This window comes from Acinonyx jubatus, chromosome B3 (assembly GCF_027475565.1).
Source record: "Acinonyx jubatus isolate Ajub_Pintada_27869175 chromosome B3, VMU_Ajub_asm_v1.0, whole genome shotgun sequence".
NCBI lineage: Eukaryota > Metazoa > Chordata > Mammalia > Carnivora > Felidae > Acinonyx > Acinonyx jubatus.
The window spans coordinates 105,295,162-105,321,381 of NC_069386.1; the positions used below are offsets into that span (position 1 = coordinate 105,295,162).

A 26,220-nucleotide genomic window follows, 5' to 3' on the forward strand; every position below is an offset into this window, starting at 1 on the left:
ACTTACTATTTCTTAAATATTTTTTTTAAATGTTTATTTTTGAGAGGGAGAGAGAGCGAGAGAGACAGAGCACAAGTAGGGGAGGGGCCGAGAGTGAGGGAGACACAATCTGAAGCAGGCTCCAGGCTCTGAGCTGTCAGCACAGAGCCTGATGTGGGGCTTGAACCCATGAACCAGGAGATGATGACCTGAGCTGAAGTCCGGTGCTTAGCCAACTGAGCCCCCCAGGTGCCCCACACTTACTGTTTCTTAAGAGAAACAGGAAAAGTGGGATGGAATCATATGCTGAAAAGTCTTGAATTCCCCTTGAGGGGTTTTATTTAGTTTGCTAGATTCTGCAGAGCCACAAATGTTTGAAGTACTTCAGTGACCTGTCAAGTGTTCTAAAATATTTGTTTCGTTAAGGTGTTATAAAATGTAATTACTCCACAATGCTCTGATCCTATACTCAGTGAGACACTGTTCGCTGTAACTGGCTTAACTACACAGAACATTACTAAACAAATGAAGTGAATGACAAGAATATAACAAAGTCTAGACATATCTGAAACTAATTTGGTGCCTTTAACTAGTTGTGGAATACAATTGTACAGTTGGTCCAATCTCCTTTATCCAAACTCCTCTTCATTTCAGTGTGGGAGGCATACAGAATCAGAGGTCATGTAATTTTAAAAGTAGGATCAAACTGTAGCAGGGCCAAGTCATTTACATACTCAGTGGCGCAGTTGTGTCCATAACTTTATGCCAAACCACTGGTGGACCCCACTGCAGTGGAACCAGACTTTGGCTAATGGGAATGCTTTAAAGATGGATTATATCGAGCTCTTCCAGTAAGATTGGGCATGGAAAGGTCTTTGGATCATTGAATTTAATTCCACTATACCTTATAGAGAATGAGGGTCAGATTTTGGAACACCTCAATGAATAAGACACATTCCTTTCCTTTAAGGAAGATGAAATCTAATTGAGCTCTGAGTATGAAGTACAATTAAGTGAATTGCATAATTTTATACAAAGACCAATAGAGATTGTTCTAAAGTGACTCCTATTGTCCTTGTATCTGCCAGCCTATGAAATGTTTGTGTGGGTTTTTGTTTTTTCCTTCCTGTTCTCTGTTTTTCCAGGGATAAATAACTTTTTAAACACAAGGTATGTATAAATATAAAGTTTATTTAGCATAGTGTTTAGAAAAATAAGTTCACATCATTTCAGAAAACAAATAAAACACTTAATTGTCCAGGCATAAACCCCTATTACAGTACAACATACATACTTTAGATCTCTTTGGTTGGGTAATTAAGCACAGAAATGTTCTGGGACATGCTCTGTGTGCCATCACCTAACAGTGCAGTAGAGATTCTGTTACCCCACCCCATGATATACATTCTGTATAGATTTTCTCTTTGTGTAAGGCACAGTAAAACCATATTGAGTATATAACTGGTCTCCTCTAAACATACAGTACATGCAACAAAAGAACAAAAATTGAGAACCCTGAAAGCCAAGAGAGTCACATGCTACATAATTTTGATTAATAAAATGTACTGTGATATTAAATTAACATGAAATGTATCAACTAGATACAAAGTAACTGTTAGGCTCTATCATCTAAGTTCTAGGAAGACTTTGAAACATCTTTTGTAAAATGTAATTCTTTTCCCCACAAATTTCCTGAATTATTTATGTTTTTCTGATGAGATGATCTGTCAAAAACATTGTAAAAGAATGAAGAACTTCTGGCTATGTACTAATGCACACTTGCCTAACATGTAGCAGGGCAGGCTTCAACACATGCCCAGTAATCCAACTTTTGACATGCAAAATGCAAGGGCATATATAGGGAGATTTAAGGTCAGTGTGCAATTTAACTACGAATTTTCATCTATGGCTATAACGTCTACCTGCCTTTCATAACACAAGAAAGGCACTGAAACGTGTACAATTCAGTCTTTTCATTACTATAAATATACATGAGCTATAAAACACTACAACACAGGTGTTCTTGCTTGATTGAGGAACAAATGCACCTTCTCTTTAATTGATAAAACTGGTCTTTACTAGATGTAACTAAGAACTAAATGCCAAATTCTGGCGGATAGAGTGCATAGATAGCCTCACACCAAAAATCCCACAGCCAGCAGCAGGGGTTGGGGTTTGCAGGGAGAGTTTTTACCCTTATTCTGATTCCTCTTTGGGGATCATTTGAGGGTCATTTGCAGCATCTTCAAGCATTGGTTTATGTAAGAGAAATTCTGCCACATGAACTCCAAGGGTTCTGAGACTGGCCCTTGGTATTGCAAAAAACATTTGCAATTCTGTGCAAGGAGATCATGGGGTTTATCTTATTTCATTCACATATGTATGGGCTATACACCAACTGGCCCTTATTTTACTGAAGTATAGAAAAGAACAATAAGTTCTTTATAATGTGCATTGATTCTTACCTGGTATATTGTGTAGCTACCTGGAGTAATTGTAGGGGTATAATTACATCAAGTTGGGAATATGAATGGGTTTCCTAGGTAAGTCTTAAGTTTTGTGCTATTTTTCCTTTCTCTTAAGGGAAAAAAAGAGGAAGAACTGTGACTAAAACAGAGGCTTATTATATTTTTGGAAGACATATGAAACTTTTCCAGTTATATATAAAATATATATAACTTTTTAAACCTTCCCATCTCCCTGACTGGATGGGTATCTTAAAATAATGAACAGAAAATTCTTAATATCTGTAGCCATCAAGTGGAAAAACATCATTTTCATGTAAACTACACTACAGAACCATATAATTAATCTCAGTAACATGATCAGCACACACTTAAAGAAAAAAACAAGCTGTATAAGTAGTGATGGAGTGGAAGAGAACTCGAAAACACCTGACTTTGTAAAAAAAAAAAAAAAAGAAGACAACTGTAGTTTCAGCAGTTTAGGAACATTCACTAATTCCATAAAGAAGGTGGGATCTGAGTTCTCTAACGAAACAATTGGATAGGGCTCTTCATCTATGCCTGCAAGTTCCATTTGCAATAACAACCAAGGGTAAGTAATCTACGGCCCTTATGCCACATGCTCAGCAGATGGGCACGTAGAGATCAAGAGTACACTCTTCATTCTGATCTTGAAGACAGCAAGATTGGTAATATCTTTTATGTTCAACAACTTTAAGTCATCTCTGAAGAGATCATTTTCTCACATTTCTTGCTTTGCACACACCAGAGACTTTACTCGCTACATAAATTTGCATCATTCCATCTTGTGTTCAGTCCTGATAAAACCTATAACCACAGCTCACAACATGATCAAGCAAGCTTCTTAAAGAAACCCCAAAAGATCGACCTTTGAACAAGACATGATAATATAGTGCAAATAATAGTCGTATGTCATAATGTAACAACTGATTCAAAACACGTAGAACTAAGTTTCACCAGGACAGAATTTTGCTCAAGAGAACTTGCGTATTCTTTGTTTAGTTTAAAATGGTTTTTATAGTCTACAGAATTCATTTTACATGGTATTCTAGGATTGGTATTTCATTGTAATGAAAAGCATCAACAATAATTAGTTGTTCATCAATTTACACCATAAACGTACATAATCACATAAGTGAAACTTAAGTTCTTCAGATTTAAAGCAACTTTGTGGTGAAAATAACCCTGTTAGATAGAAAGAGCCATCAGTGCTTCTGTTGACACTTCTGTACCTTAGTAAGAATAATAAAAAGGCCACAAGGTAAAAAGGCACATAGAATTCTATAGAAAAAATATTTAAATGAATCAGAGAGTTGCTAAATAAAGAACAAGATGTGAAAAAAAGTACCAAAATTCCAATATTGGGAGTTAGATTGCCTGTTTCAGTGTTATTAATAATGACCCTAATAGACTCCTGATAAAAATCATTACTTTTAAAATCCTACAAAAAGTAAAACTTTGTTGGAAATAACTATGTTCACTTCCTGTTCAAACAATAAAAATAAATTAAACAGTAAGAAAACATTTTTTCAGTTCATAGTGTCTGAAGTAGAAGAGAAACATATACAGCATAAATAAAATTCACTGTAATTCCTCAAATCCTTGCTTATAGGACTAATATATTTACACTCATACTGAAGTTTGTTTCAGAGTTTTTAGTGGAGTTGCAAACTTTCTCAGCCCCACTGGACTATTAGCAAGCACATTTGGAAATGTGTAGGGACAAACCAAGACTTTCACAAAAATATTGAAAAACAGAAACGTATATATTCAAAAAATAAACCCTTAGAATAGTATGGAGTACCATGTATGCTTCTTAACCTCATCAATGCCCGTGGAGTGAAAGTAAACAAAAATAACCGTACTGTTTCTAATGCCGATGTCAGGTGGACACAGTTTTAAAGAACTATCAAGTTCCATTTAACCTTAGAGTTATATTAAGTCAGCCAAGTGACACACTTTGACTTGATATATTTCATCTTGTTCCTTTGTCTCCATCTATTTAAAAGAGAACATATGTGAACAAAAAGGCTGCAGCAACGAAGTTCTACTCCTGTATGTTTAACTGTGATCTTCATGCAGATCAATCCAAAGTCTCTTGAATTCATTTACTCACAAAACTAGTGTTTTCCCTGTAAATGGGAAAATGCCTTATGTCCTCAGGGCTTCGTGAAAAGATCTGCCTGCTGATGCCAAAAAAAAAAAAAAAAAAAAGAGAGAGAGAGAGAAAGAGAGAAATCAAGTTTATAAGTCTTGCATATCTTCATCCAATTGGACGGTTTGGAGCTTGGCAAGCTCTTTTTTGTCTGTTTCCAGGTCTTCACAGACAGTCTCAACCATGCCCTCTAGGACATACTTGGATTTTGAGTCCAGCATCATTAAGTTGCTTGTAGCTTTGCCCTCAGAATTTGTTAAGAAATTCTCTTTTATATTAGCTACTGATTGCAGAACTAAACGATGTTCTCTGACGAAATCCTGGTGTACTGCTGGGGAGGGGTGACCCACCTGGTCCTCAGCTGTAGGAACAATTTCCCCAAGGGCACCCTGGGTCATAGGGACTGACAATAGATCTTGACCAGTAATAAGGGAGCAGTTCTGAAGAGTTGCATAGTTAGTGTTGCTGACAGATGTCACAGTAGATTTGCTTGCCACAGGTGCAGACATTGGCTGGCTATCAGCAATGTCAGGGTTTAGCTCGGTGGGATTTAGCAAGGTAGGGGGAGTCAGGGAAAAATTGTGAGTTGGGGATACATTAACTAATGAGGAGGCCAGGGGATGGAGGCCACTCCCCGAGATATTTTCAGAAGACAGGTTTGCATTTATTTGTGCATTCTGATTGACAGGCATCAACTGAGAAAATACCAGGCTCCTCTCCAAGCCCTCCTGTTTAACAGATCCTATAGTCTGGCCTGAATTAGGGACAGTGTATACCACTGCACTGGGAGCAAGAGAGCTCAAGAAAACCTTTCCTTGCTGGACTGTGGTGGACTCACTTGTAAATGTGCTCCCATCTGAAGTGCTTGAATTTACTGAAATGTTGCCTAAAAAAAAAAAAAAAAAGAAAAGAAAGTACAGATTATTGCTGATAGAAATGATAGGGGAAGAAAAAAAGACTTTTTGACACACACGATTTTTCTCAGGTTCAGTAGAATCACCTTGAGCACTCAAAACTACAGATTCCCAGGCTCTACTCCTGAGACTCTGACTCAGTAAGTCTGAGAACAGGTGTATTTCAAATTCCCTAGTAATGCTGATGACATAGTGGGAGTGAGAAGTACTGGTTTAGAAACAAAGTATGAAAAAAAACGTTTTTCCAAGTTCTAATTTCAGTCAAGTTTCCGGTTCATTATTACCAACTTGATTTCTCTCAATCAGTTGATAGTTGTAGCCAGTTCTGCCAGTTAGAACTAGGAAATACAAATGCAAAATAAAATGCCTTTGTTTGGAACAAGTTCAGTAACTGACATAAATGGAAAAGTAGAAAATAGCCATAAAATGAGTTGCCCTGGGGCTTGAAGTTAACCATATAAACCTGTACAGACACGTTGCAAACTTTCACCAAACTAACCATAAAGTAATATCAAGTCAACAGAACGTTCAAGAGTTCTTTTTTCTTTTGTTATGCCAGTTCTGAATTTTCAGTGTTGCAGTTGATAGGAAGAATTAATGATAATAATAAACTGTACTTTTAAAAACACAGATTAATGTGAATAACTAGAGCCAATGCTTCTCTGAAACGTTTATATCTTAAGGCTCTCACTAGAATGGTCTACAGAGACCAGAAACATGAAAAAACCAAACCAAAACAAAAAACCCCCAGAAACAGAAGTACAATGCTGAGAAGTTCAAAATCAGGTAACTCAGACAATGCAGACGAATTAGAGCCTTCCCCTCCCTCCTATCATCAAATAAAACCCTTTTCTTTTGGAGTCTTTACATAGACCCAGTGAAATGATGGCAATTATTTTGCCACTGTAAGAAAGGTAGACTTGAGGGAATTTTGTGACAGGATTATTCAGATGCGTTGTTTACCCTGATCTTGAATTAGATGTTCAGTAAATTACTATTTTGAGAAGGTAGCCCAACGTTAAAAGTAATTCTCCCAAAACATTTCTCTTCTTGAATTAGAATAATTGTGATTATATTACTACCTGTATGATAAATAAATGTTACTGGGTTGTTTTTTTATATCTTCCACTTTTTAAGCACCTTAAATGCAAAGGAATATCTTCAAACAAACTAAAATTGTATTTAAACTTTAAATTAAATGTAACCACTAGAAAGTATTTGTCACGGAAATACTGGTGTTAAAAAAAAAAAACATTTTTATGTATGTTTGGGTTCTTCCCTAACATGAATGTTTGTTCCAGGCCAAACAAATGAAATGAATCTGACTTAAGTATACTTTAAAATTCTTGTTGGCTGCTAAACTGTAACAAAAAACATCTGAAATAGATGTTTATTTTGTTATATGTATATATTTGTGAAATTGTTTGCCTGTGTATAGGTGAACAAAACGATAGTTATTTTTTGAGAGAACCATATATATGATAGGACATTTCCCCCAACAGCTATTAAATATAAATAAAACAATATCTTTGAATGTGTAGAAATTATAACACACATAAATGAAGGAGGAAAAGCAGATGTGATCTAAAACTTGATATGTAAGTATAACTGCACTTGAATTATAATACATTTAATAATAATTTCAAAATTAGTTAAAAAAATTCAAATGAAACAGGACATAGGTGCAAAGTATAACTTTGTAATGATGGTAAGGGAAAAAAAAAAACCCTTGTTTTCTCAGATTATGAAGTGAGTAAAAGATAGATATTCTGCTTTTCCATATAAATCCTAACTACTAAAAGATAATCTATCTTGTCTACACATTTTAAGGCAAGGCTGAGTATCTGTTTTTGAGAAAGGCTGAATCCCCACATGCTTTAAAGAGAATTGCAGTCCACCATTGCTATAAAGTAACGCTGCTTCCTGGGCCCATCTGGTTAAACTTATGCCTTTAACTCACCCAGACAGTGCAAGGATTGACAGCTATGTCATTTGATCTTAGCTATTTTAACTGAAAATGCTTCTTCTTATTCATATTAAATGTCCCATTTTAAAAATTAGCTATTAGTTTGTAATAATTTTCTGTGGTAGCATATTTCTAGATTACACGTGAAAAGTATTTCTGCTTTTCTTCTCCCCCAATGTACATACCACACTTTTTGCTCCAACTTTTTGTCTTTAAACTGTTATCTACTGTTTGGAAATTTCCTAAAGAGAGAAGAAACCCTGTGGTTTCTTATATTTTTGTTGGACAGTGATTTAACTTTAATCCTTTCCAGAACTTGAAACAACGAAGAAATACACGGTATGCTGCAGGAGTTTTGTGTTTTCCTACCATTTTACCTGAGAATTGATGTTAGAGAAAGTTACTCAACACTTTTTCCATTAATGCCTCAAATAAGCTGAAGTGGGTCATAGTTGTGCATAAATTGAGATTTTTTTGATAAAGCCATTTTACAGGAAGTTGATCTTTAAAGGGAGACAATTACTTATTTTGCTTTCATAGAAATCTGGACATTCAGATTTGCTTACAGGAAGGCAAACCTGCATTCATATCCCCCACTCCTAAGTTTAAGGCACTTTGCAACCTCCATGGCCATTCTCACCATTCGTGTTTCTATGTACAAAAAATGACACAGAGCCATCCAGACTTGCTTCAAGTCAGTGAAGAAGTGGCATAACAGACTCAGGCTTCCTGAATTCCAGATCAGTGTTCTTCAGCAAACTGCCTTTCGCAAAGCCACAAACACATAAAATAAGGCTAACCCACACATTTGGTGGGGGGTGGGAGGGAGGGAGAGTATACATGCAGAGCAACAGACACCCTGTCACATACTCATCTGGTTTTCCTTTAGGTCTGATAGTTTTAATTATAGGAGGAACATGGATCAAACACAATTGATCCAGTCTTATTAGCTTGCTCTTCTAAAACACTCCTTGGTCACATAGAAAACGCTTAGGTAAAGTGTACACATTCGTACCAACTGCTTGACGAATTTTGTGTTCTTAGCAATATTATTAATTTTTAATCTTAAAATGTCAAGCAATGGGTTATTTTGTAAGCACCAACTGACTTATCATATTTCTATAATTGTAGAACTGGCAAGATTTGTTATGAACTGTATTTTTCCATTCAGATGTTAGGAAAATAAAAGCCCATCTCCATGATGCCAGGGAACCAACCAGACTGGATATTACATGGGTGTTGTGAAGAAGGAGAAACAAATCAAGGCTCTTCTGCAGCTGTGGCAGCCAATAAGGTACGTGAACAGTAACATCAATCTACAGCTCTCACCAAATGTGTCATTTACAGCAGCTGGCTAAAACATTCACTAGTGCATTATGGTACCGAATGAGACTTTTACCTTGTGAAGCTGCTACTGAAACAGAAGGCAGCTGCAGTGGAGAGAATCCAATGCTCCCATTAAGGAACTGGCTGTTTGCTCCGGAATTGGGGATCTGGACAATGCCATACTGGTTAATTTGCACTGGTGTAGTAAAAGTCACCACAGAGCCTCCATCTTGGGAAGCCACTGTTTGAATGCCTTCTCTTTTTACCTCAGTGCTGGGTATCAGCCCTGGGAATGACACAGGGGCACTGGGGCTGTAGGAAGTGGTGGCTGCGGAGTTAGCTGAAGAACTCTGGAGGACTTTGAATTCCTTCACATCCTGGGAGGTAGACCCCAGTATGTCACTCATGGATATACCATTGCTCACAATGTTTGATGCAATTTTTGGTGGGTTCAGTGACACTGTCTGTGTATTTCCCACATTTAATCCATTAAGGATAACTCCATTGGGTCCCTGAATGAAAGAATTACCATTAAGAAAGACAGGTGAAGTACTTGGTACCAAGCTTCCATTCAACAAAACTCCAGAAGAGCTTAATGATATCTTAGCATTTCCAATTTGCTGCATATACACTGGTTCCATGTGACTGGAAAGGCTGAGGTTGGTGACACTATCCGATGAACTGGAGAGTGGATGAGGAGACAAGTCCTCATGGCCCTTGCTGGATTCATCTTCAGTGCTGGGATTGCCATCTGACTCACTGCAGAGAAGGGGAAATCAAGACATTCAGAAGGTCAGAAGGATGACATTCTACCTAGTGCCATTTGTTTAGAAAACCAACCTCTAACCCCATTAAAGGTAATATTTTAGGAAAGCAGAGCAGGAAGTCTTGTCTTGTTTAAGTTATGAGGCCTTTCAGCAGATTCTAACCATAAAGACAGAGAACGTGGGAAGATAAACTCTCCTATCCCAATCATTTTACCAATAATAAATTCAGGGAAAGTCCAGAGATCTGGAAGATGTAAATTCAGCTAACAGGATTTTCATAAGAATTATATATACGTTTTCATAGCACTGAAGTTATTCCTTCCTGTTAAATTATGCTGCTACCTATACCACGGGGGGGGAAAAACCTCACTAGATGAGGCGGTCAGTCTTTCCTATTAGGAACGCCTTCCCCTCCCTTCAAACCAATTCCGATTAGTGTGATTTTGGAAGTAAATGAAACTGCCGAAGGAGCAGGAGGTGGGAAGTGTTCAGTTTTGTTTGCCAGTTAGTTAACAAGAGATCATTTTCTCACCTGCTCCCAAACTTCTACTCCACCAGACTGACAACTCTCTCATTCAACAAAGTGGCTGTCCTTGATGTAGGAAAGGCACTTTCAACCCAAGAACTGTTATGTGCAGTCGCCTTTGAATCCAAAAGAAGCCATAGGGGCCTATTTAACATACACCATCCAGTGCCCTGGTGAGGTGGGAGGGAAAGGGTGTGGGTCACTCAGCAGCCTTGTAACCATCAGACCCCTTCCCCAGCACCCTCAGTCCTTCTGCTCCAGACAGGACTGGGTTCCTCAGCTCCCCGACTTGGGAGGAAACGCCAAATCCGGGTGAAGGGTGGTGATAGGGTTTCCCATTTGGACTGAGGCTGGGCGAGCGGGGGGGGGGGGGGGGGTAAAAAGGGGCAGTTAGCTGCAGTTTGGAAGCTTGGTGCGACTTGGCCCTGTAGAGGATCCCCATCCCTGCAGTGCCCGGCGGTCGGTTCGCTTTCATGCGGAGGGGAGGGGATTACCCGGGCTTTGGGCTGCGGGGCCAGGAGCGCAGAAAGCGCTTTGATTTACGAGCTGAGGCTGAGCCGCCGTCGCCGTCTGCGAGGGTGACTCACCAGGGGTGCGGGTGGGAGGTAGATCCGGAGAGGGGCCTAAACCAGGCAACTGGGCCGGGGGCGGGGGTGTGGGGTTGGGGGGGGGGGGGGGAGGCGCGCAGCCGGCAGAGTGCGGCTGGGGAGAGGAACGCGCCCAGCCGGGGAGCGCAGGCTGCAGGGCAGCTGGCCTGAGCGCCACGCCCGCTTCCCACCCCCTGCCTCTGGCCCCGAGGATTCCGACGGGGCTCCAAGCGATGGGATCCGCGGCCACAAGCAGGCGCGGGGTCACCAACATGCCTCCTCTGGGTGTCCCCGCAAGTCTGCGGAAGGATGCACGCAGGTCGCAGTGCGCGTTTTGTTTTGGTTACCGGGAGGCACGGCTCAGACACAGCGCCTCCCTCCCTGCCTTGGGCGAGGGGCTCCAGAGCCGTCGGGCCCCGGCGGGGGTGCAGGGACAGGAGCGGCAAGGGCGGGCCGCGGCGGGTGATCACCTTCGCTCGGCCGGGGCGGGCTTCCCGGCTCCCAAATTCCTTCCCTGGGCAGAACCTTCGAGCTGCTTTGGGTTCTTTCTGTCTTATGCCCGCGTGGCTTGGAGACACCATCTCTCCAGGCGACCTTCTCCTTAGTTCGCTCAACAATACACAAAACACTCCAGGTGTCTGACTCGAAAGGACGCACAATAGAGGTGGAAAACCCGATCTTTCCCACCAGTTGGGGTCAAAAACCCTTCCAGTCAAAAAGTTGAAACCCGCCAGGGTGGGCGCTGAAGGAGGTGTGGAGCTGATAGCGCCCCCACCCCTAACCGCTGTCCCAGGAGGGAGCCACGCAGGGTTGGGGGGCCGAGGAAGCAAGCCCTCCAGCCCTACTGCCCCGGCGGCGCTGAAATCCGATCCGAAGGAGTTCAGAATCAGGTTTCAAAACACGGCAGAGCCCAGCCGCACCAACACCCCACGTTGCCGCGGCCACGAAGAGAACCACAGCGGGCAGGGTGAATGATTAACTCTGTCACATAAAACCTCGACGTCCCCAACCCCCCTTCTGAAACGCCAGCCCCCATCGACACTCTCCAGCGTCCAGAGCGGCCACCGCGACCTCCAGCGCAGGCCTGGGGCGGGGAGAGGGGCAGCCGAGCCGCGGAGAGGGCGGTCAAGGAGCGCGTGCACGCGCCGGGACGGTGAGACCCGGTAGAGGTGCAGACCCCGGCCCGCCCTGGCAGCCCCGGTGGGCCTCGGGCGGCAACGAGGGCTGCCTTTCCGGCGCCTACACACTACACACGCTCCTGCGCCCCTCCAGACCCCGGGAGAGAGTGGCAACTTCAAAGCCAGCGGGATGGGGGTGGGAAACTGGGCGGCAGTGACCAGCCGAGGTGGGGGCGGGGACTGAGACCTAGGCGGGCGACCAGAAACTTCTGGGGGGAGGAGGGGGAGGGGGAGGAGGGAGGTTCCCCCGCCTCTCGCCACTGCCGTCCCCCCCTTCTCCGGGTCGGGGAGAGGTGGGGGGCGGGGAGAGGTGGGCAGCCGGACCAGGCTGGTGGGGAAGGTAAGCGCCATGTTTGCGAGCACTTGGAGGAAAAGAAAGCTGGGAAGGGGGTGGGGGAGAGGAAGGGGGAGGAGGAGGAAAGTTGGCGCTCACCTTTTGGACTGGGTCTCTGAGGGGTTCCGATCGCGCTGCCGGCGGTTCTTGAACCAGTTGCTGACCTGGGTGAGGGAGAGGCCGGTGATCTTGGCCAGGTGCCGCTTCTCGGCGGGCGAAGGGTAGCGATTCTGCTTGTAGAGCTCCTTGAGCGCGTTGCGCGACTTCTCCTTGAAACAATACACGGTCTCCTCGCCGTCCCAGATGGTGCGGGGCAGGGGGAATTTCCTGCGCAGCCGGTACTTGTCCACGGCGCCCAGTGGCCGGCCTCGGGCTCGCTCGGCCTCGGTGTAGCGCGCCTTGTACCAGAGCTGCTGCAGCAGCGGGTGGTTAGCCGACTCGAAGCTGTGGCTCTCGAGGATGCTGTAGAGCTCGGGGTAGATGCCCTGGTGGAAGGCCACCAGCGCCCGCGCCTTCAGCAGGCTCTCATTGCCACGTAGCAGGTCGCTCTGGGGCAGGGACCACAGGAACCGGGCCAGGCGGTCCAGGTTGCCCCCCTGCTGCAGCGCCTCGCACACGCAGGCGACATGGTCGGGCGAGAAGGCCAGTGGGGTCTGCGCGGCGGCGGCGGCGGCGACGGCGGCCGCGGCGTGGTGGTGCCTGCCCAGAAGTTCCGAGTGGAGTTGTACCTGATCCGCCGCCGCGGCCGCCGCTGCCCCTTCCTCTCCGCTCACCCTGGCGGCGGCGGCCGCGGCGTCCCCCGGCTCCAGGGGGAAAGGGGCTGGAGCCGGGGGGCTCAGCCCCGCCGCCGCCGCGCCCCCCGCCACTTCTCGGGGCGCCTCCTGCCCTTCCGAGACGCTTTCCATCCCATTCTCCTGCTTGATGTCCGCCGCACTTGCGATCTGCCCGGTGGGGGAGGAAGAGGACATTTTTTGTTGTTTATTTTCCTCCCTCCCTCACTCCCTCGCACTCTTTTCCTTTCTTTCCCCCTCTCTTACTCCTCCTTCTTCGTCTCCCTCCCTCCTCCCCCCCTCCGGAAAGCCCACTCCCTCCCGCCCGGTTTCGGCTGGATCTGGCCGATCAGGTTTCCCCCCGGCCACGCAGTCACCATTAAGATAGCTGCTAGAGCAAAGTAGTGTAAAAGGATAGCTGCTTTCTGCCGTTCCCCCAACGTGACTCCTCGGGTTGCTGCATACTATATGGCACTGGCGGCCCGGCCGGCCCGGCCGCGCCACCTCATTGGCTATTTCGCATTCAGAGGGAGGAGGAGACACCGTTTCTATCCCTGTCGATCACCCGCCTCGCACTCCACCCCTTGCCTTTCCTTCTCCCCTGACCCCCAGGCACCTATACCTGAGGGGAAACACCGACATTCTTTTTAGACCGTGCTCCTGGGCGGGAAATTACCTAATGTGGCCTGAAAACTGGACAAGAGACTCTTTCAAAGAGAGTCCTTAGGATTCCAGCGGGAGGATTAATTGTGTGGCCTTAAGGTCCGGACGCCAAACTCTTAACAAAGAGACCACCGTCAAGCATCCAGGTGACAAAATTTCAAAGGAGACAATTCAGAAGCTTCTCTATGTCCCTAGTCCCCTTTCCCTCCCTTTGAGAGATGTCTTTGTCAAGGATTTTGTATTCAAAAGGGTCCAAAATAGAATGTCACTAGGGAATGTTCCCAGGGGGAAACATTTATGGTAAATTAAAAAGGGGAAAGTGCTTGAAAATCTTAAAATAAGCTGTATAAATAGCCCACGGAGGAGACAAAAACAAGAAGACTTCAAAAAGCATTTAACCTTGACTCACCTGGAGAGCTGGCAACACAACTGTGTTGAACACGGTGCAACTAAGCATATAGAGTATTGAATCGGTGTGCTTAGCTCAGTGAGTAGGGTAAGGTGGAAGAGACTTAAGCCTTAGATTGTTATAAAGCATGAACATTTAAGTATTCTGTATGAACAGATTTTCTGTAAGTGTGTGTATAGTTATCTGAAGGTGATACTCCTCCATTCTAAGTGCAGGTGTCTTCCAGATCAGTGCAGGATCAGCAGCCCTTTCAACAGCATAGACAGATGGAAGGCTGCCCTCTGGTTTGAGGTGAAATGCCTGGGGGTGGAGTCGACTGCTGTGCAGTTATGTCTCTTTCTTGGTTTGCATGAGGTCTTAACTCAAAAAAGGATGAACCCACCTCTGCTTCTCTGATTTCTGTGGGTCAGTTAGGTCCACCTGCTGATGCCCTTTCTCAAAATCCATCATTAATGACATCATCCTAACATCATCCTTCACGGTGGCCTTGTGTTGTTTCTGCTTCCCAATTACCCAAAACTGCCTATTTCGGCATATTATAAAGCAGCTGTTTAGCTTACCTGCTGTCATGATCAACTCGGTGAGGTTTTCTTTTTCGTGGACAGGCTGCATTTTATTGCTGGTCAACCAAGATGTCATTTGATTTTGGACTTGACTTGCTTTTGTACTACCCTGATGAAGCCAGCACTGATGTCTCTGGTTGATTTGCAATTCATAGTCATAGAAAAGACCATGTGTTTTCACCCCATTGGAAATATCCAGTTAGGTATCCAGCTTTAGGACAATATCCGAGGTACATAACTTCCTTGAATTTTAAAAAATATGCTTTTTGTTTTAGAATAATTTTGACTTACAGAAAACTCACAAAAGAGTATGGAGAGTTCCCACCTACTCTTTACCCGGTTTTCCCTAATGTTAACATTTGAGATTACAGTGATATATTTCTCCAAACAAATTAACATTGGTGCAATATTATTAACTAAACTGTAGACTTTCTTTGGATTCACCAATTTTTCCATTGATGTCTGTCTTCTATTTCATAATCCAATCCAGAATACCACATGGCATTTTGCTCCTTGAATTGTTAAAGCATATTTATCGGAGCAAAGTAGACAGGATATAGTATGGTTTAGTGGAAAAAATGTGGACTTGGGGATCAGCTAGCTAGACATAGGTTTAATCCCAGTTCTGCCATTTATTAGCGACTTGAGTATAAAAAGTGCCTGGGATTGTTGTGAGGATTAAATGAGATAAGATGTGCCGTAAAGCAACTGGCATGTAATTAATCTCTGCTAAATGTTTGTTATCTTCTTCCTGATAGTGCAAAGTAGTAAACTTTTCAGTTTTATGTATCTAATGAAAATTCATTTGACTATATTATAGGGCGATCCAAGGTCAGGCCATAGGAATCTTCTTCAGGCTTATTATCAACTAAATATAGTTCATTTATTTGGAAAACTATGTATTGGGTTTTTGCATGTCTTCTGAGTGTGTCCTTTGCTTCCAGAGCACCAAGTGCAATAGATTATGTAGAAGCAGCAGTGGCCTTTATGAATTTGCAGCCTATAGCTACATTGGTATTCTATAGCTCCAGGAGGAGATTCCTGTAGAACCAGAAGTGAAATGCAACACCGGGCTCTGGATTCCTTTAGCAGGCTAAGCCCCAGGCTCATTCTGGCAGCAATTCAAAGTGGGACCAGAAGTCCTGGACTCAAACTTTGGAATGGAACACCAGACTTCAGGGTGTATGGAGTTCATCTCAGAGCACTGGTTTCAAATGATTTGTAAAATTGATGAATACTTCTACTTCCTTTGTCTGCCATGCTGTAAACACTGAGTCTGCAGTACTGATGTGCAGCCTAAAGCAGTGTTGTGATTTGGGAAAACAATTGAGGCTGGGCTTGTGTGAAGGTGAAAACCAACCTGCTTGTTTCCGTATCTTTGCCTTCCTGCCTGAAGGTAGTGATGAGAGCATATGGAAATCTTTTGCCATTTTAGTCTATTGAAGAAAATCTGGCTCAGCACAAAATTTTACACTTTGCTTAAATCTATTTTATGGTGTTGCCACCAAGAGCAGAGATGTTCTTTTTCAAGGCTGACTTTGGCCGCCTTAATAGGCGGATAGATAAAGGGAAGGCCTACATAACTGTGTTTTGGTAGGTTCTTCCTATTTCCAAAGCTTATGTACTGGTACTGTTGAGGAACTAGGTTGCAAAGTAATCTCCCAGGTACCGGAAGTGTTCTATTGTTATTTAGTCATCAATGGTCGATGATATGTAGTTAACATTTCTGAAGGATAATTCATTTGCCAAATATTTACGGAGTCCTGATTAATAACAGGTATTGCATTAGGTACTGAAGGATAGCAAGATGAACATATTGAGGTCTCTGACCCTGAGGAGCTTAAAATATGGTGGGAGAGATAAGACACATCCATTAGGAAATACAACAGAGAGTATGAGAGTGGTGAGGATAAAGAGACTAATTTTGGGAGGCCAAGGGCAATGGGGAATGGATTTTTAGCTGGGCCTTAAGGACAAGAATTTTGAGAGGACAAGGATAGAGCTCACTAGAGGAAGATTGAATGAAATGAGTAAAGCATGGAGCCATGAAGGTAAGTGGTATATTTCTGAATATATTGAGTAATTCAGCATGTCTGTGTTGTGGGGTTTATGTAATTGTGTGGTGGGAGATTAGCTTAAAGGGCAGGTTGGAGACAGATTATGAAGGTCTTTGAATGGAACGCTCAGTTTGCAGTGGTGCTCACAGTGGTTTGTGTACACAGTAGTCCGTGTGTAATATCATGGTCATGGTTGATTGGCCCAGGGATGGACACTTTCCCCAAACCAAAACATTCAGAATCCTCTTCTGGGGTTTTTCAAATTTTCATGAAGAAAAAAAGTTAAGGCTGGGAGAGGGAGCCTTGGATATAATGCTTGGGACTTAGTAACCAAGCTATCTGCCTGTGGAGGATGCAGATGAGCAGTAGGTAGGAGGGGACCTAGTGAGTCTCATGGGTGGTAGTGGAGGGAGAAGAGCCTGGCAGAAACAGGCAGAGAGCCTGGCAGAGTGAGTGCCAGGTTCTAGTCATCTCCCAGGTGTAGCAGCATTCTTGTCGTTTTTGTGGTGATATGGATTTCCCCGAGGAGCCAGAAAGGCCGCTTGGACTGGACTCAGCAAAAGGATGAATTTATTGGAACATAATATCAAACAACGTGAAAAACAGGAACGCAACTGGTTGTGCTTAGAGACCTGCTGTCTCATTTCACCTGCCTCTTTCAAGTTAGTCTTTCCAAGGGGCTTTCCCCAGAAAGTTGGAACCAGGGCTCCCCATAGTTCTTAATTCACACTTTCTAGCCCCGTTAAAGAGGTTCTACTGCTTTCCCTTTACTGCCAGTTTGAAAAATATAAGGAGGATCTCTGGTTGTGCCAGTAAGGGTTATGTGTCAACCCCTAGGCCAGAGAGTCCGGATTGTGATTAGCAGGCACATTAAGAACCACTGAAGCCTGTGGGGGATGAGTTGTTTTCCATAAGAAGGGGGAGGGATGCTATCTTTAGTGTTGAGACAAAACCATAAATGTCCGCTAAGGATGGGGAAAGCCCAGCCTGGGTCCTTGGGGCTGGGAGAGAGGGTCTGCAAGAGAGAAACACTGCCCCAAGGAGGTAGAATCTACTGAGATGGGAATGCTAGAGGAAGAGCAGATTTGGGAAGAGAAATAATGGGCCAGTTGGTCCACTGTTGGGATGCTGCTGTTTTTTTAAAAATATTTGTTTATTTTTTGGGTGAGTGCAAGCGGCAGGGGGTGCAGAGAGAGGGGGACAGAAGATCTGATGCGGGCTCTGGGCTGACAGGCTGATGGCAGCTAGCCCGATGTGGGGCTCGAACTCCTGAACTGGGAGATCATGACCTGAGCCAAAGCTGGGCATTCAACCAGCTGGGCTACCCAGGTGCCTCATGGGATGCTGCTGTTTTAAGACATGTAGGAAACCTGATTGTTTAGTGGGTTTTACAAAGACTGAAGTTCCATTTGAACCAGAGTTCAGGTGCTGTCAGGGCTTTCCTTTTTTTTTTTTTTTTTAACGTTTTATCCATTTTTGAGACAGAAAGAGACAGAGCATGAACGGGGGAGGGGCAGAGAGAGAGAGGGAGACACAGAATCGGAAGCAGGCTCCAGGCTCTGAGCCATCAGCCCAGAGCCCGACGCTTGGCTCGAACCCATGGACCTCGAGATCGTGACCTGAGCTGAAGTCGGACGCTTAACCGACTGAGCCACCCAGGCGCCCCCAGGCTTTCCTCTTGAAAGCCTTCTGATCATTCTATGTTTCTGGACCCCACGAGTAATAATGGTATACATTTCGGAGTTTCTATTATGTACGAGGCATTGTAGTAGTGCCTTCATACAAGTACCTGTCAGATACTTTAATCATTACAGCAACCCTGTGAAGCGTATTAAGTGGAAGAAAGTAACTGAGGTAAGTGAGGATAAGAAATTTGGCTCAAAAACCAGTCTGATTTAAGCAAAGGCCAGGTTCTTCCCATTTCATTGCTTCTTTTAGATACTACTACTGATGAGAATACCTATAGTACTGTTTAATAATGGCTAACAGTTATTGAGCTCTTATTCTGTGCTAAGTACTTTAAATGAGATATCTCATTTAATCTTTACGTTGCCCTCAATTTATGGTTGGAAAAACTGAGGCCTGAGGTCATGCAATTACAAAGTAATGAAGTCAGCACTTGAATCCAGCTCTCTTGAAGTCAGATGCCAAATCTATAAGCTCTACTTTCTATTGCCTCTAGCTTTGTGAGAATCATGCTCATCTGATAAGAGTTCCAAGTCAGCTGTTGCTACCATTCTTCTCTTATAGTAGTTTCCAACCTGGGAAGTGGATAAAGCTGGTAGCAATGTTTCCTTCCACAATCTTCAGTGCTTTCTTTGTCTTGATGTTAAGGTTTGGGCAAAAGGTAAAACAATTCAGAAAGTGGTTGGGGGTCTCCTGTTCCAGGACATGATTAAAAGTGCCTTGTGGTAATAAACAATAATGCCAAATTAATGGATGACTTCTCAGTGTATTATTGCCTAAAATTTTTATTTGCTCACTGAACATATTCACTCTTTTACTGTAAGTTTCCTGTTCTATTAAAATATATTAAGATCCTAAAAGTTGTCTTTATTTTTAGAGAGCTTCACTGTGAGTCACATGACTGGTTTGGATGTGGTCTTTTTCAGTAAGACAATAGCAGCATAATAAGCCTCCAGGTCAGCACAGCATTTGTATTGCCTATTTTAGTAAACTTATTTGGTTAGCTCCTGTTAGTGAACAATGTTATGATCAAGCTGATGACATGATTTATTAGGTGAATCCCTATGTCTATGTACAAATATAAGCCCTGTGCTTATATATAAGCGCACATATATATATATATATATATATGTAGTGCTATATATAAGCCCTTTGGTCTGCTGGTTCCCAGATGTGATATCTAGCTGTTTGTCAGGTTCCTCCTCTTGTAACCCATGGAAATCCCAACTGTATTACCACACTGAGTTTCATACTGAGTTCACTGTTTAAAACAGTGGGAGTTGGGAGGTGGCTGGCTGGCTCGGTAGGGCACACAACTCTTAATCTTGGGGTCCTGAGTTTGAGCCCCATGTTGGGAGTGGAGCCTACTTAAAAAAAAGTGGGAGTTGGAATGTCACTTTTTATGTTTTTATTGAAAAGAGCAAAAGTGCTATCGAAAGTTAAACTTACCATGTGTGTATATAGCTAGTATTCATTGTATGGGTTAATTTGAAAAACTTTGCATGTCTACTTCTGATGGAATTTGGACCAGATTACAAGATGATGCTTGGCTTAAAATTTTTTTCACAGTGAACTAGTATTTGATGCTCGTTCATTTATTCTTCACTCTACTTATTCAATAAATATCAGCATATCCTTGTTATGGCAATGAACATGTGTCCCTTACAGAGGGAGGAGTTTATCTAATAGATCTGTTTATAGGCTTTCTTTGCAATCCTGATAAATGCAGTGAATGTGGTTTACAACTGCCAAAGAGATTCAGGCTCTCAGATCTTACAATTGCTGAAATACAGTGTATATGGTTGGGGTGTTGGGGGGGGGTGTAAGAACCAGGTGACACCGGTTAAGCACACTTGACAGTCTTGAATTAAGTGACTCTGCAGAACAGATGCCAGAATTTAGTGAGAATCTGTAGTATTTAGGGTTGGTGTAGAGACTTTTGTTATAGGTAACTTTTTCAAACTTTTATTTGCGAACTTGTGCTTGCATGACTGCAAGTATAAAGGAGAATATAAAGCACAGGCTTTCAAATTATTCAAAAGAAAATGCTAGTCTGAATTATTGATTATGTACACAGGGCATAAATCTTTGAAATCGTGGTAATGCTTTCCAGACAGTACAAGGTGAAATCTATGTGCCTAATTGTGACACAGTTCCTTAAAAAAATACTTCTACATGCATGGAGATGGAGCTTTGTGTACAATTTGACATTTTAATAGCTCTTCCCCGAAATCTAGGATAGTGCACTGGCCTATGGAAGCTAAGAGCAAGCCCCAGCTGCAGGACCGGAAAACTCGCGGCCGGAACGTTTGTGCTGCAGCGTCTCGCCCCGGGCCGGTGCGCATTTGCAACGGGACCGTCCCAGCCTAGTGCCTGTTGGTAGGAACCCGCTTGGAGGAGGTTTGGGGTTGCTCTGGCTGTAGCTAAAGCAGGCGTGGGGGGAGAATCCACAGGAGGGAACCGCCATGGACGATCAGGGCTGCCCCCGGTGTAAGACCACTAAATACCGGAACCCCTCCTTGAAGCTGATGGTGAATGTGTGCGGGCACACTCTGTGAGTCGGGAGACCGTGGGTTCCATGGGGGTGAAACTCGCAGGGTGGGAGGAGAGAGCTGGGAAATGCCTGGCCTGGGCTCAGGGGAGAAAAGGGCGTCGTTCGTTTCAACACTGGGGAGGAAAATGGGAAAAGGTGACGTTGTTTCTGTAAACAGACGGTAGCCCCGAGCCGCGCTGGCCTGCTTTGGACTGCAGGTTCCCAGATGTAGTACCCAGCAGGTTGTCAGGTTTGCCCATTCATAGCCGGGGTATTTCCAGGCTGTGTTGACAGCTGGGGTCCAGACATGCCGCTGGTTAAAAGCTTGGGGGATTGGAGTGTTTAATTTTACGGAAATGTTTTTATTGAAAAGGGCGAAATTGCTATGAAAACAAAATTACTGTGAATATATACTTCTATTTATTATGTAAGGTAATATGAAAACCGTCTATAAACCATTTTGTCCTGATGGAGTTGGGTTAGATTCTCATCACTAAAAGGGAGTAAGTCTCGATTCTTGTCGGTTTTGGAGATGTAATGGTGGCTGGTATTTATTGAGTGCACATTATGTGCCAGGCAGTGTTCTCAGCGCTTTACCATGAATTGTCTCACTTCATTCCCAAACAGCCCCATGAGGTAAGTATTAGTATCCTTACCATTTCACAGGGAAGGAGACTGAGACTGCTCAAGGTCCTTATTAAGTGGGCCCTACTAGAATTGGAACACAGGATGTCTGACTCCAGAACGCCCATTTTGGGGGAGGGGAGGAGAAAGAAGGAGGTTAAATTTGTTTATTTTGAAGAATAAGTGCAGGAATTGGTCAGCATGTTTCTTGTCACATTTTTATAGTCACATGTGATTCAGTAAATGTTGTTCTATAAAGCACTTGGGATTGAAGGTGGTGTATTATGGTGAGCATATATTCCTGTAGTTTCTCTGAGGTTTCTTAGAAATAAAAGGTGATGGGTAATCTACAGTGTGATAGACTAGGTCTTTGGGTAAGCATAAATTGCATGGTCAGTTGTAGTTATAATGATTATAATAAGGTTTATTAATGTATTGGTACTTTTTTCTAATTTTTTTGTTATTCATTTATATTTGAGAGAGAGAGACAGATGGAGAGACAGTGTGCGAGTGGGGGCGGAGCAGAGAGAGAGACAGAGACAGAATCTGAAGCAGGCTTCAGGCTCTGAGCTGTCAGCACAGAGCCCCACATGGGGTTTGAACTCCCAAACTGTAAGATCATGACCTGAGCCAAAGTCAGGCACTTAGCTAACTGAACCACCTAGGCGTCCTGAGATGACTTATTTTTAATTAGAAATTGCTTTTGTTGTATCCTTAGTCCTTTTTGTTTTCTCATAAGAGTTAAGAATTGTCTAAATTATTGAGGTGCCTGGCTGGCTCAGAGTGTTACACTCTTGATCTTGGGGTTGTGAGCTTGAGCCCCATGTTGGGTGTAGAGGTTACTTAAAAAATAAAATCTTTAAAAAAGTAAGTTATTTTATTTATTTTGGTTATTTGCTAACTTGTTAGGTATAGACCACATTTTATAGTTCTTTTTTGACTTGAAATATGAACAAAATGGATAAAAGAATATAGCGTATTGGATAAAAGAAGACACTTATGATTTTGAATTTTTTACACAGTCCCTACAGGAACTGTGGCTTTGGGCAAATTACTAACACCTTGCACTCATTTTTCTTTTTTTGAGAGACAGAGAGCACGTGTGTGCTTGCACACACACTCATGCTATTGGGGGAGGGGCAATGGGGAGAGGGGGAGAGAGAGAGAGAGAGAGAGAGAGAGAGAGAGAGAGAATCTTAAGAAGGCTCCATGCCCAGCTCAGAGCTGGAGTGGAGCCCAGCTGCAGGTTTTGATTCCAAGACTGGGAGATCATGACCTCAGTTGAATTCAAGAGTCTGTTGCTCAACCACCTGAGCCACCCAGGCACCCCTCATTTTTCTTACCTGAACAATAGAGACAGTAGCACTACCTATATTACAGTGTTTGAGGATTAAATATATAAAATATTTGGAGGTGTTTTGTAGAGTTTCTGTCTCTGTTGTCAAATATAGTATTTGTTTAATATATATTGGTTATATTATCGTTATTACTTGTGAGTAGTATGTGTACTAAGCAGAGATGAAATTAAAACAGGAGTCATTTGGGCTACTATGTAGGACTTGTACAATAATGATTATCTTTAAATGAATTTAAGAGACTATAAAATGTCAAAATAATAGCTTTAATTCTAATGATCTGTAATTTTCTTTTTTAAGATTTTATTTATTTTAACGTTTATTCGTTTTTTGAGAGAGAGAGCGAGAGAGAGACAGAATGCGAGTGGGGGAGGGGCAAAGAGAGAGGGAGACACAGAATCTGAAACAGGCTCCAGGCTCTGCGCTGTTTGCATAGAGCTCAACATGGGGGTTGAACTCCCGAACCAAGAGATCATGACCTGAGCTGAAGTCTGATGCTTAACCAACTGAACGACCCAGGCACCCCTTTAAGATTTTATTTTTAAGTAGTATCTGCGCCCAATGTGGGCTTGAACTCATGACCCCCAGGTCAAGAGTTGCATGCTCTACCAACTGAGCCAGCCAGGTGCCTCTGTAATTTTTTTTTTTTAATGTTTATTTATTTTGAGAGAGAGAGGATGTGCCCTTGTGCGAGCAGGGGAGGAACAAAGAGGGAGGGAGAGAGAGAGAATCCCAAGCAGGTTCTGCTGCTGTCAACTCGGAGCCCGATACAGGGCTCAATCTCATGAACTGTAAGATCATGACCTGAGCTGAAACCAAGAGTCAGACACTTAACTGACTGGGCCACTCAGGCACACCTTTGTAGTTTTCTTGATATGAACTTGTTATCATGTTCTTTCTTGGAAAATGGGATTTTTATATATATATATATATATATATATATATATATATATATATATATATATAAATATAAATTTATATATATATATTTATAAATGTATATATATATAAATTTATATATATAAATCCACCTTTTAAAATATTCATATATTGGATATCTTTTATAAATCAGTGTGTATATGTCTTCCTCTTTATTTTTAACAGTTGGATGGTAGCTCAGTGTTCAGTTATACTATAATTGATTTAACCAAAAAACATTTTTTTAAGTTTATGTATGTTTTTAGTAATCTCTACACCCACTATGGGCTCAAACTCACAACCCTGAGATCAAGAGTCGCATTCCCCCTCCGACCGAGTCAGCGAGGTGCCCCATTTAACCAAAATCTTTTTTTAAGTTTTTTTAAATGCTTATTCAATTTTGAGAGACAGAGACAGAGTGAGAGTCGGGGGAGGGCAGAGAGGGAGGGAGACACAGAATTTGAAATAGGCTCCAGGCTCTTAGCTGTCAGCACAGAGCCCGATGGGGGGCTCGAACCCATGAACCGTGAGGTCATGACCTGAGCTGAAGTCGGACACCCAACCGACTGAGCCACCCCGTTGCCCCCCAGAATCTTTTTGATGAATATTTTATGTTTCTGTTTTTTCACTGGAGTGAACTTGGTAGCTAGCTAGCTAGCTCTTTGAGCACTTAGGCATATTCATAAGATATAACAGTCAAGCCATAGGGTAAATACCTAGTAGTGTAATTGTATGTGACTTTTAAGTTTTGATAAATATTGCCCAGTTGTTCTCAAAAAAAGGTTGTATCAATTATACTCCCAACAACAATATGGTAATTCTTTTTGCCACAAATCTTTGCTGATATTGGGCATTATTTTTTTGATCTTCTTGTTCTGATAAGTAATACAACATTATGGATTTTGATGTGAAATACTTTTTTTAAATTAAAACATGTTTTTAAAAAAATTATTTATTTTTGAGAGACAGAGTAAGAGTGGGGCAGGGACAGAGAGAGAAGGAGACACAGAATCTGAAACAGGTTCGAGACTCAGCACAGAGCTCTATGTGGGGCTCAAACTCGTGAACCTTGAGATCGTGACCTGCCCTCACAGTTTCTGAGGGGCAGGAATCTGAGAGTGACTTTAGCTGAGTGATTCTGTCCCATAGTCTCTTCAGAGGTTTGCTCAGGCTGTTGTCTGAGACTGAATATCTTTTTCCAAGGTTACTCATGTGGCTCTTGGCAGGAGGGTTCATTTTCTCCCCGTGGACCCTCCTTGGGTACTCATGATGTGGGTTTTCCCAGAGTTTGTGATGAGAGAGGGAGAGAACCAGAAGCCCAGAACTTTCTATGATCTAATCACAGACATGACATTATTATCATTGTGCTGTTTTATTTGTTAATACTGAGCAGCCCTGTTACAATGTGGAAGAGTACGCACAAGAGTGTGAATACTATCAGGTAGGGATTACTGGGCCACCTTGATGTGGCTACCACATGATTTTATATTTGTTCATGTCCTCAAGTTGGCAAAGGCATTTGAGGAAGCAAGAGAGTGAGTAGGAGTAGTGATACGCAAAAGATAAGGAGTATAGGATTATGATAAGATTAATTAGGACTGCTGTTTATGGGAAAAAATACAGAAGCAGAACGAAGTGAAAACATAATGAAAAGATCTTCCTCTCTTAATTGCTAGTAACTGAGGAAGCATATTCCCTTTTGTATCAATTCAGTCCAGCAAACACTCAAATGGATTGATTACATGCACATTAAAGATGATTGGATTCCATGTTTGTTGTTTTCCAGTTCAAGGATGAGCTTTGTTTTAATTAAAGAAAAGGAGAATTGTTTTCTTTTTTCAGGACCACCTGTTTCTTTAAGAAACAGGTCTTTCGTAGAATTCTTTCATAGAATTCTGGAGGCATATTGAATTCGATGGATTCAGTTATATTAACTAAGTTTTTAATAATTTAATTTTTTTAAAGTTTATTTTTTAAATTTTATTTTTTTTAAATGCTTATTTTTGAGAGAGAGAGAGAGAGAGAGAGAGAGAGAGAGAATGAGTGGGGGGAGGGGCAGAGAGAGAGAGAGGGAATCCAGAGGATCCAAAGCAGGCTCTATGCTGACAGCAGCGAGCCTGATGTGGGGTTTGAACTCACAAACCCTGAGATTATGACTGGGCTGAAGTCGGACACTCAACTGTGAGCCACCCAGGTGCCCCTTATTTATTTATTTTGGGTGGGGGGCAGAGAGAGGGAGTGACAGAATTCCAAGCAGGCTCCATACTGTCAGTGTAGAGCTGATGTGAGGCTCGAACCCACAAACCATGAGATCGTGACCTGAGCCAAAATCAAGAGTCAGACACTTAACTGAGTCACACAGGCGCCTGTTAATGATTTAATTTTAATCCCAACCTTTCTTGGCAAACTTGTTTGTGGAAGCTT

At 42.8% G+C, this 26,220-nt stretch overlaps 2 protein-coding genes across 5 annotated transcripts in view; one reads left to right on the top strand and one right to left on the bottom strand.

Moving 5' to 3' along the window:
• Window positions 1–1,150: 1,150 nt before the first annotated feature.
• Window positions 1,151–13,477, bottom strand: SIX4 (SIX homeobox 4). Of its 3 annotated transcripts, XM_027065858.2 has the most exons (4): window positions 13,366–13,477; window positions 12,318–13,159; window positions 8,900–9,585; window positions 1,151–5,506 (listed from the first exon to the last, which is right to left on the bottom strand). In XM_027065858.2, the coding sequence occupies exons 1-4, from the start codon at window positions 13,366–13,368 to the stop codon at window positions 4,710–4,712; spliced, it is 2,328 nt and encodes a 775-aa protein (XP_026921659.1). In that variant the 5' UTR covers window positions 13,369–13,477; the 3' UTR covers window positions 1,151–4,709. The 3 variants fall into 3 exon arrangements, with proteins under 3 accessions (XP_026921659.1, XP_026921660.1, XP_026921658.1); XM_027065859.2 differs by lacking the exon at window positions 13,366–13,477 and having other exon boundaries at window positions 9,356–9,585; window positions 12,318–13,293; XM_027065857.2 differs by lacking the exon at window positions 13,366–13,477 and having other exon boundaries at window positions 12,318–13,289.
• MNAT1 (MNAT1 component of CDK activating kinase) overlaps window positions 12,133–26,220 on the top strand; it is a 226,981-nt gene continuing 212,893 nt past the window's right edge. The window contains exons 1-2 of one of the 2 annotated variants that reach the window (XM_027065861.2): window positions 12,133–12,224; window positions 20,604–20,745. Coding sequence is in view for 1 of the 2 variants with exons in the window: in XM_027065860.2 (XP_026921661.1) it covers window positions 20,832–20,920 (89 nt within the window). In the remaining variant the exon portion in view is untranslated. Of the gene's footprint in view, window positions 12,225–20,603; window positions 20,921–26,220 lie in introns of those variants that run through there. The other variant, XM_027065860.2, reaches the window with a different exon arrangement.

Coding starts and splice junctions, on each gene's coding strand:
- SIX4 (XM_027065857.2), bottom strand. CDS start 13,186: ATGTCCTCTTCCTCCCCCACCGGGCAGATCGCAAGTGCGGCGGACATC. Junction 9,586..12,317: donor TCAGAGACCCAGTCCAAAAG/GTGAGCGCCAAC, acceptor CCTTCTCTGCAG/TGAGTCAGATGGCAATCCCA. Junction 5,507..8,899: donor TTCAGTAGCAGCTTCACAAG/GTAAAAGTCTCA, acceptor TTTTTTTTTTAG/GCAACATTTCAGTAAATTCA.